Here is a 17,746-nt window from a genome sequence, read left to right as displayed (position 1 = left end):
ATATTTATTTATCTTTTCAACTGATAGGTGCGTGACAGATGATTTGAATGCTCTTAAAAGTTATTTTCATGTCCAAAGTATTTGAATTTTCTTTAGCGAAATGTAAAGCAAATAGTGCAGGGATCGAGAACTTTGATTCCCGAAATGCATATAAAATAATGATAATAAATTTAATTTGAAGGAAATAAAACTGGTTTAAAATAAGAGATTTTCGAAATTTCTCCTAATATGTAATTTTTTATATTATTAAATTTTTGTAGCTGTCAAAGCTGTGTCAAAAATATGAACGTGAGAGGTATTTATCATAGGTTAAAAATAGGGGAAATTAGAAAAATACAAAGTAAATAATAGGAAAGTGTTAAAAAATATTTAGAAGACTGAGTTATGAAATTTGCTTTTGGGGCTTAAATTCAATGTCGTAATTCATGTATCTGTATCATGATTAATATTTAATTATTTTGTTCATATTTGCAAAAAAATATTTATTTAATTTTATTTGTTATTTTATTTTATTTTAATAATAAAAATAAAATAAATAAATATTAATTTATATAATTTTTATTATTTGAATATGCGGAATATTTTCTACCTAATCCCATTTACCAGGTAATTTTTCTTTTCATTGAAAATAACTTGAGCTTGACATAAAGCCATACCGTTAAAAGCATTTATTTCATCTAGTCCTTAACCATTCATAATTTTCTATAACTATATTAATCTAACTTTTGCTGACGGCGTCCGATGAAGCTTAAACCTTCATTAAGGAATCCTTTGACTTGCAAGTTAGTTGCAGCAATCTACTCAACTTCGTTATCTCTTGCTCTAACGATTGCCATCCATTGTCCCGTAAAATTCAGCATTGGTCATCCAACCATGAATTTGGTCAGCAGATCAGTGTTCGAGATAATGAAATTAACAGCAGCATCACTGTCCGTCTGAGGCACTGGAAGATCCTTCACAGTCCAAAAAGAATTTTACTGGGTCACTGTGTCCATTTCCGTGTCAGTGGGTTGTGTGGAGGAATATCTTCCAGGAATGAGATATAGTTGAGGATATCATGACATTTTAATGCTTGTCTGGGAACTGCATCGACGATTTTAAGAGAAAAGAGTGGTTCCGCATCGTTGTGACAACAAAGAGTCCTCGATGTCTGAATTACCAATCTTCAGATGTCTGGACAGAAATAGGCCCTTCAAGCTTGAGATTCAATTTGTAATTCGTATTTGATATTCGATTTCTAGATTGCTTTTATTTTTTATGTTAATGATGATAGTTAAGAATTTACATTTTTTTATGATTCAACAAAGCGTGAGGAATAGGAACTGGAATCCCTTTTCAGTTAACTAAAAATTTCAAAAAGTCAAACGAATTCACAAAATGTTTCCCAAATAAAAATGCTGAATAGAAAATCGCAATTGAATCGAAGAGCATAATAATATGATTTGACTTTTTTTTCAATACTGTTACACAAACTGTGCACTACAATTAATCAGAGAGGAATTTCGTGGTCAGGATTATCTTCAATTCTAAGCAAGTTCTTAGAACATAAAATGAACTCTGATCTCATTTAGAGTTTTTCAAAATTCGTTTAGAAGTTTCAACTGGATAGAAACTCTTCCCTGTAACACTCGTTACAGCTGCCAATATATTGCGCGAAATTATTATATACTTTCCCTGGGCATTTTTTATGTAATGTGGAGATGTATTCATACTTTGCCGGTTTATCCCCTGGCGTTCTATAGAATACATATGCAGTGGGCGAAATGAAAAATGTTCTTTATACAGGTATTTCTTTATGCCAGTTTGTATTGGCTGTATCAAATTAGAAATAGAGAAGAGATATTTTTATTAAGCTGGTCTTTAGATATAGCAGTTGTAAACTTTGGAATTTCGCACGTTTACTGCGAAAGTTTCTCGAATTTCCTCATGCTTTCTGTGGTGATATAAGTGGTTAGCAAAGTCAGCTAACAATTCAAACATCTGCAGTTCGAATCGCGGGAAGACACTTTTAAATTTTTTAACATTTCTCACTTTCCGAAAGCCACCGGACAAGTTTCCTGAACACTGATATCATTGTTTGGTGCAATATATTATTAACCGAAAAGTTAAAGCATTTTATCATATGTAGTTGAAATGTTTGATAATCACTAAATTTAAAACATTTCAGTATTAGTGCATGAAAAATTACCAAGCTAAAAGAAAGCAAGAAATACACGTTTGCTATAAAACTACAGTCACGTGGAAAAGTTTAAGACCAGTAACCGTTTTCCTATATTTTAACAGATTGCACCATTTTCTCTTGTAATTGCGTTATCTCATGCGTTGATTGCATCAAACGCTTTCTACTGCTATAAATATAACATGGTCTCATTTATCAGTAGTTCGTTATTGAATTTTGTGTACACAGTGCTGTTGTATAATTCTTGTAAAGGGTAAAAAACCTTGGCTCTAGTGTAGAATTAGGTTCTCCTTCGATTAGCGACAATTTTTTTTAAATTTTGGCGATGAAACCTCACTTCTGGTTACCATGATAGTTTTAACTTTGTTTTAGCTTCCTGATTTTATTTAGATGAAAATACATTGATGTGCACATGGAGTAGATTATGAAATGAAATATTTAGATGAAAATAGATTGATGTGTACTACAAATTTAAGGCAGTGCGCAATAACCTAGTTTGTGCAATTCTAGGATGTTTTTTAAGTGAAAACAGATCGATGTGTACATGGACACAGAGTTTGTGAAATTCTTTGACTTATTTTGGTTTTATGTAGCAGCCATCTTAAAATTGGGTCTTCCTGGCGCCAATCTTGGCGTCAAAAAAGAATCGCCAAAAAACAAGGGGCACCCAATTGTAAACTTTTACCAAAACCTTTACTTACCTGTTGAAAAACGGGCAAAAATAGTGGCCCTTCATTGAAGGTGACTTTTCTGAACGTGAAATAAATTAAGGTAAATATTAGTAAGACAGGCGTGCATCAATCTATCAGTAAATTCAAAATTTCGGGAAATTATACGGATCTTAAGAGAAGCGGTCGTCCAAGAAAAACTTGTGCACGTAATGATCGTGTGATAAAAAGGATGATCACTCGATGTCCAACAACCTCCTGCAATAAAATTACAGCTGCTCTGGCTGCAAAGGGTACCGACGTCAGTTCGTGTACTATTTCAAGACGTTTGACTAAAGATTATGGTTTATTTTCCTATAAACCTGCAAGGAAACCTCGACGTACTCGAAGCATGAAAAAGAAACGACTGACTTTCATCAAACAATATCAGAACTGGACCGAACATATATACGATTCCAACAGTGAAACGCCCTCCAAACCAGACGATATGGGATCAATGTCTGCGTCTGGTACTGCTGCTGCATATTTCCTGCCACCTAAAACCACAACGAACGGCAGTCGGCACCTTCATTTGCTGCATGTCAAGTTGAAGCTTCACTTGAATGTTCACAGATGTTCAGTTTTCATGTATGATGGGGCTCCGTGTCACAGGGCAAGGAATGTTAAGGACTCTCTGAAGGCTACTCAAACCAAGTGCTTGACTTGCCAGGTAACAGCCCAGATTTGAATCCTATAGAGAATCTGTTGTGCATTGTGAAAAATAAAGTCGTGGAGAAGATACCATCCAGTGCTGAAGAACTTGTTGAATCAATAAAGCATGTGTGGTGTGCAGAGATTTCTCAAGCTTATAGTCAGTCTCTTGTTCATAGCATGCCTAAAATGATTGCAGCAGTGATAAAAAATAAAGGAGGTCCGACAAAATATTGACTATACTTCAATATCCATGCAAGTCTATTTTTTTCCTTCATAACATATGTTTTTAATGCGGAAAGGTTGAATTCAGGGCACTGTTTACTGGTTTTATGGTTGCTTCCTTGGCATATTTAACGACTAATTCATTACCATCGATTTTTACATGGCTTTGAACTTAGTGCAAGGACAGTACCTCTGGCATCTTTTTTAGGGCAAATAAAGAAAGACAGAAACGTGCATCCGGCATTAAGAAATATTATTAAATGTATTATTATTTTTCACTCAGTCAAAACATATAGCAACGTGCATTATGAAATAGCTATTAGAGGTTAATTGTTTTATTTTTTACCATACAACACGGCACGTTTTCAATTGGAAATACAAGTTTATTTAGCATTGACAATCGAAGGCCATTGATGCTAAAATATGACTATAAGTTATCTTTTCTGCTAAACATGTTTATGGAAATATTTAGATATTTTTATACTAAGTTCTTTGAAATGTTTTTTCTATAATCTACCAGGAGATTCAGTTCATTTCAGCTGATTTTGGATGAGGACATCCTGTAATGGCTAACAGGTATTGCGTCTCATCAATCATTGACTGCACTTTTTAATAATAACCAAATTGTTAACATTTTTCATATTACAATACGTAATTTAAATGTGCAAATTTTAAAACATGAAAGAAAAGTACATGAAATAGGCGTAAAAAACTAAAATTAAAATGAAATACAATTGTATTAAAAACAAAATTTATCAAATTCGCAGTTCATTGAGTCCATAAAATTTGATCAAACATCGAACATCATACAAAAATGTCATAAGCTCTTAATGAAGCCTTTATACATTATGCTCATAAAAGAAAGTTACTGCATGTGGGCATAGAAATAAAGTCATGACATTTTAGAAGATACAGGGAGGCCAAAATAAAGCTGGCTCAGAAAACGTGTAAATCCTAACTCTAAAATTACTCTCGTTAATGAATAGAATTGTCCTTCACTACAGAGCCTATTTTGTGCCATTTTCTTATCAAGGCATCATTTTTATGCAAATAGAATGGATAGTGTGAGTATTTCTGAAACATGTACTACGTACAGATATTCCAATGTATTATTTTATCATGTAAATAACAATGAACTGCACCATGGGAAAATAGACTTGTTTAAATGAATAACACGCAATAATTTCGAAATTTTCTTTTAAAATAAATAAGTGCAGAAAAAAATGCGAAGCTTTCAGATTTTATATTACTCCCAAAGGGGCATTTTTTTAACGTTTTGTGTGTTACCTTTATATATTAAATATCACGTCTTTCGCACTTAAACCATAAAATTCAGTTCAGCAGCAATATCACAAAATATTTAAAAAGAGGATATCCTTAGCATTTTCGATACACAGTCTCGCGCACTGGAAACAAAAATGCTTTTTTTTTCGTAGTGTTGCCATTGCTGGCTTTGAAATCGTTGAGTTTATTAGTCAAAAATTAGTTAAAGTTTTTTAAAATATGAAATAGATAATAAAACACATACCAAATCCCAAATTTGGCCTTTCAGATGCCCATAATCGAGTGGAGGACTACGTTATTCAAAATTTGATATCTCTAGGTACCATTGTTTTATCACAATGCCAGAAACGTACATACATTCAAGCAGATGCCTCATTATTTAATTTCTTTATATGTAATGCAAGGCTCTAATATTTGGTGGCAACAATATGAAAAGTGAAACGCCGTTTTGTAGTGGACGACGCAAAATGGAAAAACGAAATTAATAGTCCTATTGGACAAATTGCACCTTTTAGCTAATGAAACGCTTTCGATCAAGTTAAAAAATGTATTTCAACATTTGTTACTGTGTAAGGTTGTTTAATATAAGTTTTTATTTAAAATGAATGTAAAAAAGTTTTCCTTTAATATCGTTAATAGAACTGATAACATGTTTATAAACTGATAGATGCGAAACATGAAGTATACCATTCTAACGTTTTTGTTGTATTTTTTGCAGCATGTCTATTTTATCCTTTGGGAGAAAACAGACGATTCGAAAGGGTGGAAGAAAATATCGCTGTTGGTAAGAAGCTGTTTTGTTTTATTAATTTTTCATGTATTAGAGTAGAATTTGCATGTGCATTTTTTTCTTTAGCTGTAAGCGAAGTCAGCATGAAATATTTACATTGTTAAAATGTTACTTTAATGGATAAACAAAAATTTGAATTATTCTTTAATGTGATTTTATGTATGTATTAATTTATAAGGTCCAGAGGATTTATCCAAATTTATTCGACTCTGAAGAGCTAAACAAACATTGCCATTGAAGTTATCCATTTCTGTTTCATGGAATTGAATCACAGGTGCTATAAAATTCAAAATTAAAATTCCCGAAATTTCAAGCCTTTTTATTGGTCAAAATAGAAATCTCATATTAAAAGGATTTTATTGGCAGCAGTCAAAATGCAATTTAGCGTTTGCTGATGATTCAGAAAATGAGAAATTATCGGTAAAATATTTTAGCTGCCAATAATTCTATTTAACACTATATATTACTTATGAATGCTTGCGAAAGTTAAATCTAAGCCCCAAATGAAAACAAAAGTTAACAAAATCCTGCTTTGAAATTTGTGAAAGGTATAGAAAACATCGATATAGTGCATCTACGATAAATGACTGGAAATTAAAATAACCTCGAAAAGTATTCAAAATACATTCATTAGTGAATAATGGATGCTTTTAATCACTGTGATTAGACGAGAGAATTTGAAAATAGCTTGTCACCATTACTCAGAGCTGTCTTTAGTCAGGTAATTACAATAATACAATGAATCTGCTAATGTTCTTCAAATGATATGTTGGAACATTTACGATGTATAAGGTAATCGTAAATTATTGTACGAAACTAAATGCTTGCGTGTATTCACTGTTGTATACCATACGTCTACGAAATTTTAGGAATAAATTTCTGAACAATTTCCAGCAAACCTACCAGACAGTATTTATTACTTTGACATCTCAGCTCGCTTTTCTTAAAATATCGTTTGCTTCCAGAAAGAATATTCTATGATAGACATCAGCAACCTATCACCCCCGGGTCATCGAATGATCCGATTCATAATTTCAGGTGACCCATTTGAGTTCCGAAAATAAAGTATAATATATAAAAATAAATTATAAAACGTAAATATGAAACGAACAATTGAAGAATGCATAAAAAGTTAAACTGCAAATAAATAATATACATTCAAGAATACATAAAAAATAAACTGCAAATAAATAATATGCATACAAGAATCTATTAAAAATAAACAATATACATACAACAATGCATAAAAAAGAAGAATACATAAAAGAGTAAACTGCAAATAAATAATATACATACAAAAACGCATAAAAAAGAAGAATACATGAAAGAATAAACTGAAAATAAATAATGACAATAACATTTTTGTTTATTACAAAGTTGCAGTAACGAACATGCATTTTTAAAAAGTGTAACATAATTTCAAGGAGAAATCGATAAATTTAGCAACGCGGATCCGTGAGCCATAATTTCCCAAAAGTTAGCTTTGCCATTTTGTCCGCCTTCGATTAACTTATAAATGTCAGCAAATATTTGTTTTAACTAATAGCGGGCCCTCAGTCGACTTCGGCTTGACCACTACTAAGACTAGAATTGGTAGTCACTTTATTATGGAGGCATCTAATAGGTGGGCCACCTTTGCCTCCTATGAAGGGACGAACAGTTACAACCATGTTTTCTCCGGGATTCGAACTCAGGCCTTTTTGTATTGTAATCGAATCCTGTAACCACTGCACTGTCTGGGAGACATGCTTGCAAATATTTTCACGTGAAATTTATTGTAAGTAAGGAACAGGAGCAGCTTAACTACTGAAGATTCAGATGTTTATATTCGTCTTAAAATCCTTTGAGCGGCCAGAGTTTTCGCTAAGAAAGCACCAATTTCCCAAAACTACAATGAGAACAAATTATTTTTTGATTTTAATGTAAAAGCTCTCCTGGTATTTCATACCTGGATTTGTGTACTTTTGATATATTGCCTCAATTTCTTTGCCATATTTTAATATGCACGCATATATACGTTCTTACAGATATCACAAAAAATATTCTAGGCCGTATATATACGGGCTTGCCGCTTACAGGGTTAAGACGATTAACTGTAAGCCAGACTTAATAAATTGATGTCACAAGTTTAGTATGCCGCCCTGACGAGAAAGTGGTTAGTAACTCTGTCTGCCGTACCGAAGAGCCTGGGTTCGAATCCCGGAGAAAGAACGGATGTGCGTTCATAATAAAGAGATCACCGCTTCAGTAGTAACCGACGCCTATTAACAGCTAGAGCCTACCATTGGAAAAAACAATGTCCGGAATGGCGAAGAGTTGAGTTTCGAAAGAGGTATTCCCGGATTCCAAAAATTCGTGGAAAGCCATTTCGACCATTCTCATCTTCGTACGACTTAAATCAGCCGAGATAGTAATTAAAAACTCTGAAAACGGTAATTTTCGCACTCGCTTTTCCAAGTGGCAACAGTTTCGCGCGCTGGAGGTAAAAATGCTTTATTTCGAAAAGTGCTGCCACTGCTCGCTTTCAAATCGTAGAGTTTGTTAAATAAAAAGTTCGCAAGTTTTTAGAAAATATTAAATAGAAATATCATTGCCAAACATTAAAATATTATTATTACATAAGGTCATATTCTGAGTTGAAGAAAGCACGCAATTCGGTGTGACGTGATTGTCGTGGAAAATGTTCCGTTAATGTCAGCATTTTCAATAAATAGCTGCTGTTGACAACGCTTTTGTTTCAGGTTCGAATAATTGGCACAATATATTACAGCCACGCTAATTCTTTTATTGATAATGAGAAAAGTTGTTCTATACGTCAAATTTAAATCATAACGTCATACGTATACGTATTAACTGAAAAGTAAGAAGTTTTTGTTTCCTGATTTGGCAACAAAAAATTACTTACGAAGTAGTTGTTGCTTGAAAAGAATGGACTGATTTCATTCACATTATTAAAATGTTTTTATGCATTTTCTTTTCAGGTGCCCATAGAATTTATAAATTTTGCTTTGCACGCAAACCGCTCATCTGGCGAGCTTGCCCCCTAGTAGTAACACTAAGATTTGTTATTAAAAATTAAGAGAAATAAAATAAACTTCCTGCATACTAATCATTTCCTCCTGATGTCAGTTTGAAAAACCCGAAATTGATATATTTGCTGCCAAAACAAGATTAATTTAAAGATTAAAAATAAATTCTACTCTAATTATGTTGTCGTGCTTCGGTATTATGAATATTGAAAAGCGAGTTGTATACCTGACACAGAGATTAGATTTTTCCTCAAACTTGTTACCATAGCTGTCAAACACAATTTTTTGCATAGTTCTTTACCACATACAATAAAAAAAATCACAATGCTAATGAACCACAATGATTTTAAATAGGTTAATTTTTATTTTACAGAAACATTATAACAACATGAATGGAATTTTCATGCGAAAGAAAAAATATATCATTGAAGACCCGAAACGCTATTATTAGAAACGTCCCATTCTATTGCCCAAAACTCATTTTTTACACATTGAAACAAACACAAAGCAAACTAAAGAGAAGTGAACGAATTCAATTACGTAAAGAATAACTAGCCGCTGGAAGTAAGTTGAAGCATTGTTGTTATTAATGAGATAAATCTTCTTTAAAGACGTGAGTTTTTGTAAGTTTTTTTTAATTAGTTACCGGAACTAATGAGGAGAATTTATATAATGTGCGTGTGTTCTAATTGCTTGATGGGAATACAGCATTTCCTTTTCTAACTACGAGCATAATAGACATACTTAAATTTAGAAATAATGGCAGTGTTCTTAATGATTTTAAGCTATATGTATCAATGAAGAGAATTCAAGACGCTGTTTTCTTTAAAAACTATTATAATATATAAACCATTAAAGAAGCTACTTTAAATTACTTCTAAAACGTATCGTGATCTTATCATTTATACCAGCCCAGTGAAGCTGCATTGTAACGTCTGAAGACAAAGACAGTTACAATTAAAACGATGGTGATAATGATGCCTAAAATTATATACGAATTGCGTGACAATCAAATTTTCTCTCTTGGGATTCCAGCTAAAGAAATAGTTTATGAATATTTAACTCTTGACCTGGGCAGTAAATGAAGTGGACATCAGGATCTTGAGAGAACACCCAGGAGTACAAAATAAGAGATCAGGAAGTGGAGGATAAAATTGCAAAAGTTAAAATCCAGTTTTAAACTGGATTACAGTTTTGTCTTATTATTATTATTATTATTATTATTATTATTATTATTATTATTTGGTTATCCATAGGTCTCGTCTTCGTCCCGGGGAGGGAGGATCCCACTTTTGTTCCTGTTTCTAAAAATAGTTAAGAATTTACTTAACCATTATTCAAGCCAAACTATATTTTATGTTAATCCTGCCAGACATTTTTGCGGAGACACGTTGATCGAGATTAACAAGGAAGTACAGAATGTATTAGAACTGTTTACATTCTGCGTTTGTTCTGCAGCATTAATTTTGCTCTGGGCGCTTTTTTGATAGCAGCAGATAACTTAATTTTTTTTTTTTTTTTATTTTTCATCATTTTGTTCTCCTAGGCCCCCTTCGTAAAAACCTTAGGCCGATAACTCTTGTGCTTCGCCTAAATTAAATAATCCTCTTATGTCCAGTTGTCAATGAATAGTCATAAATTTAAAAAGGGGATTATATATTGGAAAAATGTTTGGTCTAAAGAGATTAAGTATTACGTCAAAGAATACAAAAAAAGTTGTTGCATGGAATGTTACACACTTTTTAACAAGACACTGAAAAATTTTTAAAAATTGAAATTTTGTGAGGAAAATATAAATAGTATGATTACATAAATAACTATCTCTTTAGACAAAAATAAGATTTTTTTGCGAAGAATTATTTCTGTAAAAAGAAAGAAGTTTCTTGAGTATTTTTCTGGGAAGAAATATTTTCTATTCGATATCTTCATGCATTAAAAACACGATTTGCTATTTTTCTTTTAACGAGCCGCCACTTAGCTTGGAACCTAAACATTGACGCGAAATCTACCTGAATGAAAACAACAACAACAATATGTAAAGCGTCACGAAAATAATAATTATTTTACTAAATCTGAAATGAATACAAAAAATCAGACAGGTATAAAAATACAAAATATTTAGGTTAATTTCAGATTACACAGGAGTAATAAAACAGTCCATTTAATTTAATGTTGCCATCTTTTTGTAATCGCTACCACAAGGATTCGATGCGGTTGGAATCTAGATTTTTGAAACCAGCACTTCACTGAAAAGTTTTCATATCAGAATCAGTAACGTTGTGTTTGTGTTTAACTTGCAGTATCTCATATCTGGCAGTTACCAATTGATCTGCTTTAAGTGACTGAAAAATCTATCAGAGAAAATTACCGGATTGATGTTTATTCTTCCCGTTTATTTCCCAAGTCGCCCGAACGCCTGCGACCATTTTCTACCTGGTACTTTCCCTCATCACGCTAATACATCGCTCCTTGGTTAGGGAAGCATAAATGACATGGCAGTCATTCTTTCGAAGCGACTAGAGTAGCCGTCTTTTTTGAATGCGTCTTCCCTCTTCCTTATTTAGCGTCAACATTTAGCTACTGATGATCGCAGTTGCAATCCTGTCCTAAGGAAAAACTGCACACAGTGGGTGAAATCGCATAAAGATCCCGAAAAACGAAGTAATCACTTCACCTAGCATTCTGCTTGGCAGGGAAAAGGAAATCCACTCCAACAGAAACTGCTATACACGGGAGTTTCAGGTGTTTGAGGAAAACCGATTTTGGCTTCTATAGTTTTGAGTTAAAAGAATTTAAAGTCTTTAATAACTGTTGCTCCACTTTTTAAAATTAAAAGCGCTTTAAAATTCTAGTTTAACAACTTTGAACTTCGTCTTTTCTATTTTTATATTTGTATCTTGTCAAAACATTCAGTTATATTTGCTATGCAGGTTTCCGAATGCTTTTGTAAAAAGTAATATTTAATAAAAGGGTTCACAGTTTACTAGAATGAGCAATAGTGTTTGAAATGTTTTGAGCTCAAGTCTACAACCTGTAAATTCTTTTCTGGACACGTATCATTCAGATCAGCGAAGCATTTCCACCATTAACGTTTTAAAGAAGCAAATCTCACGCTTTCTGAAGTTTTAAAATCATGCTTTTAAAATGACAAGTATATGAAAAACAAATAAAAAGAAAAGTTACCCTAAAATGCATAAAAGCTATGAAATGAGGTCTTTTTAGCTGAAACTTTGTATTTTACACTTGTCTTAAAATCACCTAGAAAATCTTAAAAAGCACTTAGGGCGATCTGCACGATGTGTCAAGCAGAAAATAAAAGTTTTTATTTTTACTTCAACTAAATACAATCAAAAAACGCATTTATTAAAAATGTCTCTGATCGTAAAGAGAAAACAGTCATTTATCACTGGGTTATTTCTTAGCTTAGTCCAGCTTTTCACACAGACGCTAAATTGTTGCTGTTAAAGAAGGGTATAAAAATGAGCTCAGCGCAATATATATTTATATTAATTTATGACTGTTTGGCAACGGTAAGAATTTAGCCATTTCTCAACATTTGATAAATATTTCTAAACTGAGAAAGTACTTTTTCGTGAATTTTTCATCTTTTCATCATCAATATTAATTTTTCACAAAGGGAAAAATAATGTATCTGTTATATAAAATATTATTTTATTAGGTTTCAGAAAAGCACCCTAATTTGAATTTAAAATTACAACAAAGTCAGCTTTAGATGAATGTTTTAATTTTAGATAAAATTCTATACATTTGGAACGTTTTCAAAGCAGAACTGTCTCATTATGAAACAGAAATATTCTATGTCATTTTCTTGCAATTAAACAACTTAAGATACGAGTAATTCATTGTGCAAAGATTCTACACTGCATATATATAAATTCAAAAAGGATTCAAATTTTAACGCTGCATAAGGATTTGTTAAGGTTTTTTTGTTTGAGCATCGAAGGTTATCGACTATTCTTGGACTCATTTAACACACTTTTTTTTCCCTTTTTAGCTAAATTACTAAAAATCGCTTTCTTCGCACTTACGCCACATAAAATTCAGTAACAAAATCACAAAATATTTAAAAACAGCGTATCCTTCAGATTCCAGATAGCGTGTTAGAGGCTTACATATGTATTTTTTATATTCGCTATAATATTTCTTTAAAAATTAGCCTCTCGAGCGGCCAGCAGTCTAAAAGAGTTATCATAAAAAAGAAGTATATATATGTGATGTACCAGCTTTAGTCGTAGCTTAAATTATCAGACGATAAGTTTTTTTTAAAAAAAAAGATCCATTTATTATTATTCAGGAGAAATAGCAGTTACAAAATCAGACATGCGGAGTAAATAAAAGGAATTACTAATAACTTTTTGTATGAAGTTTACTGCATCGTGACATTTAAGAAAAAGCCCCCGATATTTCTTTGCGAGTCCTTTTATAGCCTCTGGAAAGGCGGAGCTTCAAAGAAATGACGTCAGCCAATCCAGTTCGCTTTAAATAGTTCCAGAACATTCTATAACTGTACGTGTAGAAAAGGCGGGAAAAACAACTTGACTACGGGGCTGTGAATTTAATTCCACGTACTTTCAAATAAGAGACCGTCACCATTAAAAATGAAAAGAACATACAGTTAGAAATTTAAGTGTAATTTGGAATGGAATTTTATTACATATATATGACTATAATTAGTGCTTTTCATAAAAACATTTACTATTTCTAGTCGGACAACTCATGATTTAAATGCATTTTTATTTAAATCAATCAGATTAAAAAGTAGAACAAATATTTTTAAGACCTTCGTTGATTGCTTTTCGATTGCATTTGCTAGTCGGTAAAAGATTAAATTTGAAAGTTAAATATTTTACGCTTTACTGAATGACAGCACGCTGGTGCGTGGAGTTAATAAGTATTCTATTAGAGGCAGGGGCTATATATTGCATTCAAAGGTGAATTTGGGGATTAAAACTGAAAGCTCTTGCATGTTCATTTTGCGGAATGGCAATAGTTTGGTGGACTGGAGATAAAAAGGTTTTATTTTGAACAATGTTGCCATTTCTTGCTTGCAAATCGTTGAATTTTGAAACAAAATTTCGTTATATTAAATAAAATATGAAATAAATCAAAAATAAATTCTGGCTTCGAGGTGCCCATGTTCGGCTGGAAGTATACGCGCATTAAAAATTCGGTAGCTTTAGGGGCTGTCGTTTTTCCACAATGCAAAGAACATACATACGTACATAAAGATTCTTCATTATTTAATTTGTTTAACTAATATGTTGTGATAAAATTTAGTAGAAACAATTTGAAAAACGATTCCGACACAAATCTGAGTTTCGGGATCTAGTATTGTGTCTATTAATTTTAAACCATAACACTAATTTTTGAGTTAATATACAACTATTGAATGAAAGCTATAATTTATTGTTGCATATTTAGATAGAAACTATTAGAAAAAATATATTACATAAGAAATATTGGAAACCGGAAACAATATCCATGGTTAATGTAACATTACAGGAAAATAACTCGTATAATAATTAACAGAAAAATACTGCTAACAATTTACCTGTACCTTTTTACAGTTTACAGACCACAATAAGCTGATCAGGTTATCTAAGGCCTACCAGCGGCCGAGCTGTGAAATCGCGGAACATTTTTAGTTCGACCTGGGGTCGAGCCTGGCGAGCGGGCAGGCTGCATGCTTTTCCCCATGGGCAACGTGGATACGAGCTAGTTTCCCTTAGAAAAACTTTCACGAAGGCGTCCCTCCCATTAGGCAGAAGCCCTGACGTGCTTTGCTGTAATCAAATAAACCAATCAACTAGACTAATTCAGAAGTCAAACAACAAAAATCAGCGTTATATTTTCAAAATTTTCACAGGACTAGTTTCGATGGTTTTACCGAACCACCATTTTCGGTTTTGCAGCTGAGGATAGTGGTTCGGCAAAACCATCGAAACTAGTCCTGTGAAAATTTGAAAATATAACGCTGATTTTTGTTGTCTGACTTCTGAATTAGTATTTGTTCGGCGTGTTATTGTGTTTCAACTAGACTAGGTTACGTGAATTGAAATAAAAAATAATCAAAAGAAAAATTATAAAAGACATTAAACAACAACATTTACAAGAGAATTTTAACAATCTACCGAGTGAAAATGCTCGCAAAAATCTCAATTTGAACTTTGGCTCTTTACTGTGTAATATTTCATATATTCCGGATTACCTACAGTTATATTATGCATTGTTGTGAACAAAAACAACTCCCAAAATTTGCGGCATCATCTAACTCTCTTTTCGTTTTTGCATTTGCCGTAGGCAGTTTTGTTTTAGACTGTTAGTTTGTGATAGTCATTTTTACATCATTTCGCAAAAAATAAACGTAGCGTTTTTGCAGAACAAAACATCATTAAACCTTAAACTGGCTAATTCCTCTCCCTCCCTACTTAATCGGGAATTGAAAATGCCTATGCAAAAACAACATTCGTCGACATAATTGAATCTCTTCTATTATTCTAGATATATCATTCATTTTATGTGCTTGTAAATTTTAACGATATTTCTTTGCTTTTCTTTCACAGGTAGCGAAGTATTTAGGGTTCAAGTCTATCCAAGGCATGAGTTCAAGCTTGAGCCGGTTGATAACAGTCTTAGTGACATCAACTTCTTCAGGGTCGACGGACTGGACAACCAGACCGTCTCTATCAAAGTTGCAAGGTCACTAGAAGATCTTGTCGACAGAGTAAGTCATGCATGGATATCGAATCTCTTCAATTTAAGAAACTTCTAAACAAAATTTCGCAACCCCCTTGTCTGTTGCAGTGATGAAAGGGAAGCTCATTATCTTTAATCACCGAAAGCCGCTCAGTTTTAAATTTTAGCATTGATATTTTAAACAAATGTAGAAGATGGTCTAATGTTGTCAAAAGAAGAAAATTATACATATATTTAGAAATCCGCGGTGAATAATAATGAAACATTTTAAAAATTTATTTCGTATCTCTCAGGATATAGCTTCATTCTCTACATGCGGTCTGTAGTTAGCCATCATTATATTATATGTGATATTATGTAATACAATGGTGGGTCTTGTTTGCATGAAAGATTAAAAAACATGTAAATTAAAATCCAAGTTTTAATTTTCAATAGCTCCTTAAGTCTCCTATTTAATTTTGTTCCCCATTTCTATCTAAAAATAGTAATATACCTAAAATAAATCTCTTTAAACTGCTTCATTTCAAAATTAATACTGACTACATGATTCTTGAGTAACGCTTCAGCGATTAATAATATTGAAATTTACGATGAGAAACATGTTTAGCCGGTAGGGATGATGTAAAACTGCAACTTATTCATTCTTAACCAAACTTTCATATTGGAAACTTCACATTTCATCTTCGCTTTTCATCTAGATAGCAAGCTTAATGTCGGCTGCTGCTCTTTTATGCTTCAAATTTATTACAAAAATGTAAAATATTACTGAAACTGTTCGAAAACAGACGCAATTCTTGCGTCGGCTTAGCTGTACATGTCTGTGTCGAGAATTGTTTTAACAAAAAATAACATCTTTCAATCGGCCACGATTGTAACTATGTCCTTGTGATCGGCTTTCATCTTGGATATGAACATAACTATTAAAATGATTTTATTCCATATATATAGTCATATATAGTTATATGTAAACTATAAAAAATACGATGGATTTGCTCTACGCGAACAGGCAACCTCTAATAAACTTTCCGCAATTTCAGCATCTTCCTCCTAGACCAGTACTATCGAGAACATTCTGGCATGTTATGCAACAGCTAGTATAAATACAGAGTTCGCGCCATTTTTCGTCAGTCTGCTTTCTTCTCCTGCTGCTACCAGACCTTTGCTCCTGCTGATATCAGACATTCTTCCCACCTGTCTCTCTTTGTTCGAATAGTATGACGCAGTAAATTTAATCTTATTTACCTTAAATCACAATTGAATATGTAATTTTGGAGAATTTAATCCAAAGTAAGAATGATCTTCTGTGAGAATTGAATGAAGATGGGGATCTTCCAAAGTTTTCTTTGTCGTTCCTGTGCTTGCCTGCCAAAATATTACATATATATGTAGAAACTTAAAGCATCGAAAATTAAAATTAAATTGGAATCAAAACAAGGCAATTCCCTAACAATATTAATAATTACAACAACGGATAGAAGGTCTAGCATTGCAGCTAAATATAATATTTTTGACATATTACTATGTTTATCTTTGTATATATATGACATGTGTTGAAAATAAAATTTAGAAGCACTGAAGCAGGAATACTGAGACGTAGAAATGCAGAAATACCGGTAGCGTAGATACTGGATGCTTAAAGTGTCGATCCATACTGAAGACGAAGAAGTCGAGGCGAATTAGATCCCATTTTTTATTTAAATTCATATTTGTGGTTACAATTCATTTGGCACTCTAACCGTGCCTATTCAAGCACATTTACATTTTTGACTACTATTGTGAGAGAAGGAAAGCACAGCGGCGTCCAAGCAGCACAGAGGGTCAAGTTAAAAGTACGCATTTATCCAATATGGCATTCTGTTAAGAGAAAGGTTTTCAAGTTAGGAAGGTTTCAGTTCTCAGAGTTTAGGTTCCGAAATAACTACGTCATCAGCGTTACGGAAGCTCTAAGGCACAGACTAATCTAGAAATGACGCAGTCCAGAAAAGTTATTATTATTTTTAGAATAAAGTGGAAATAACCAAATTAAAAAAGTGGAATTAAAAGGCTATTATTAAACTAAATTATAAAGCTGATGTACATATTTTTTATATCTTACATATATGTACTTTTTTCTCCCTCGGAAAGGAAAGATTTCACATAGAAAGGTTCCATCTATTGTACAATA

At 32.6% G+C, this 17,746-nt stretch overlaps 1 protein-coding gene across 3 annotated transcripts in view; it reads left to right on the top strand.

Moving 5' to 3' along the window:
* The window catches only part of LOC118184145 (protocadherin Fat 4-like), a 517,728-nt gene that overhangs the window by 174,271 nt on the left and 325,711 nt on the right, over window positions 1–17,746 (top strand). For all 3 annotated transcript variants that reach the window (XM_085819903.1, XM_085819902.1, XM_085819904.1), the window contains exons 3-4: window positions 5,765–5,830; window positions 15,450–15,610. In XM_085819903.1, coding sequence (XP_085676029.1) covers window positions 5,765–5,830; window positions 15,450–15,610 — 227 coding nt within the window. The remainder of the gene's footprint in view (window positions 1–5,764; window positions 5,831–15,449; window positions 15,611–17,746) is intronic.

The sequence above is a fragment of the Stegodyphus dumicola genome, chromosome 7, assembly GCF_044657685.1.
Source record: "Stegodyphus dumicola isolate Sdum_Otavi_A_Nest chromosome 7, ASM4465768v1".
Taxonomy (NCBI): Eukaryota; Metazoa; Arthropoda; class Arachnida; order Araneae; family Eresidae; genus Stegodyphus; species Stegodyphus dumicola.
Note: the sequence above shows the minus strand (reverse complement) of the source record. Positions and strands in the feature narration are given on the sequence as shown.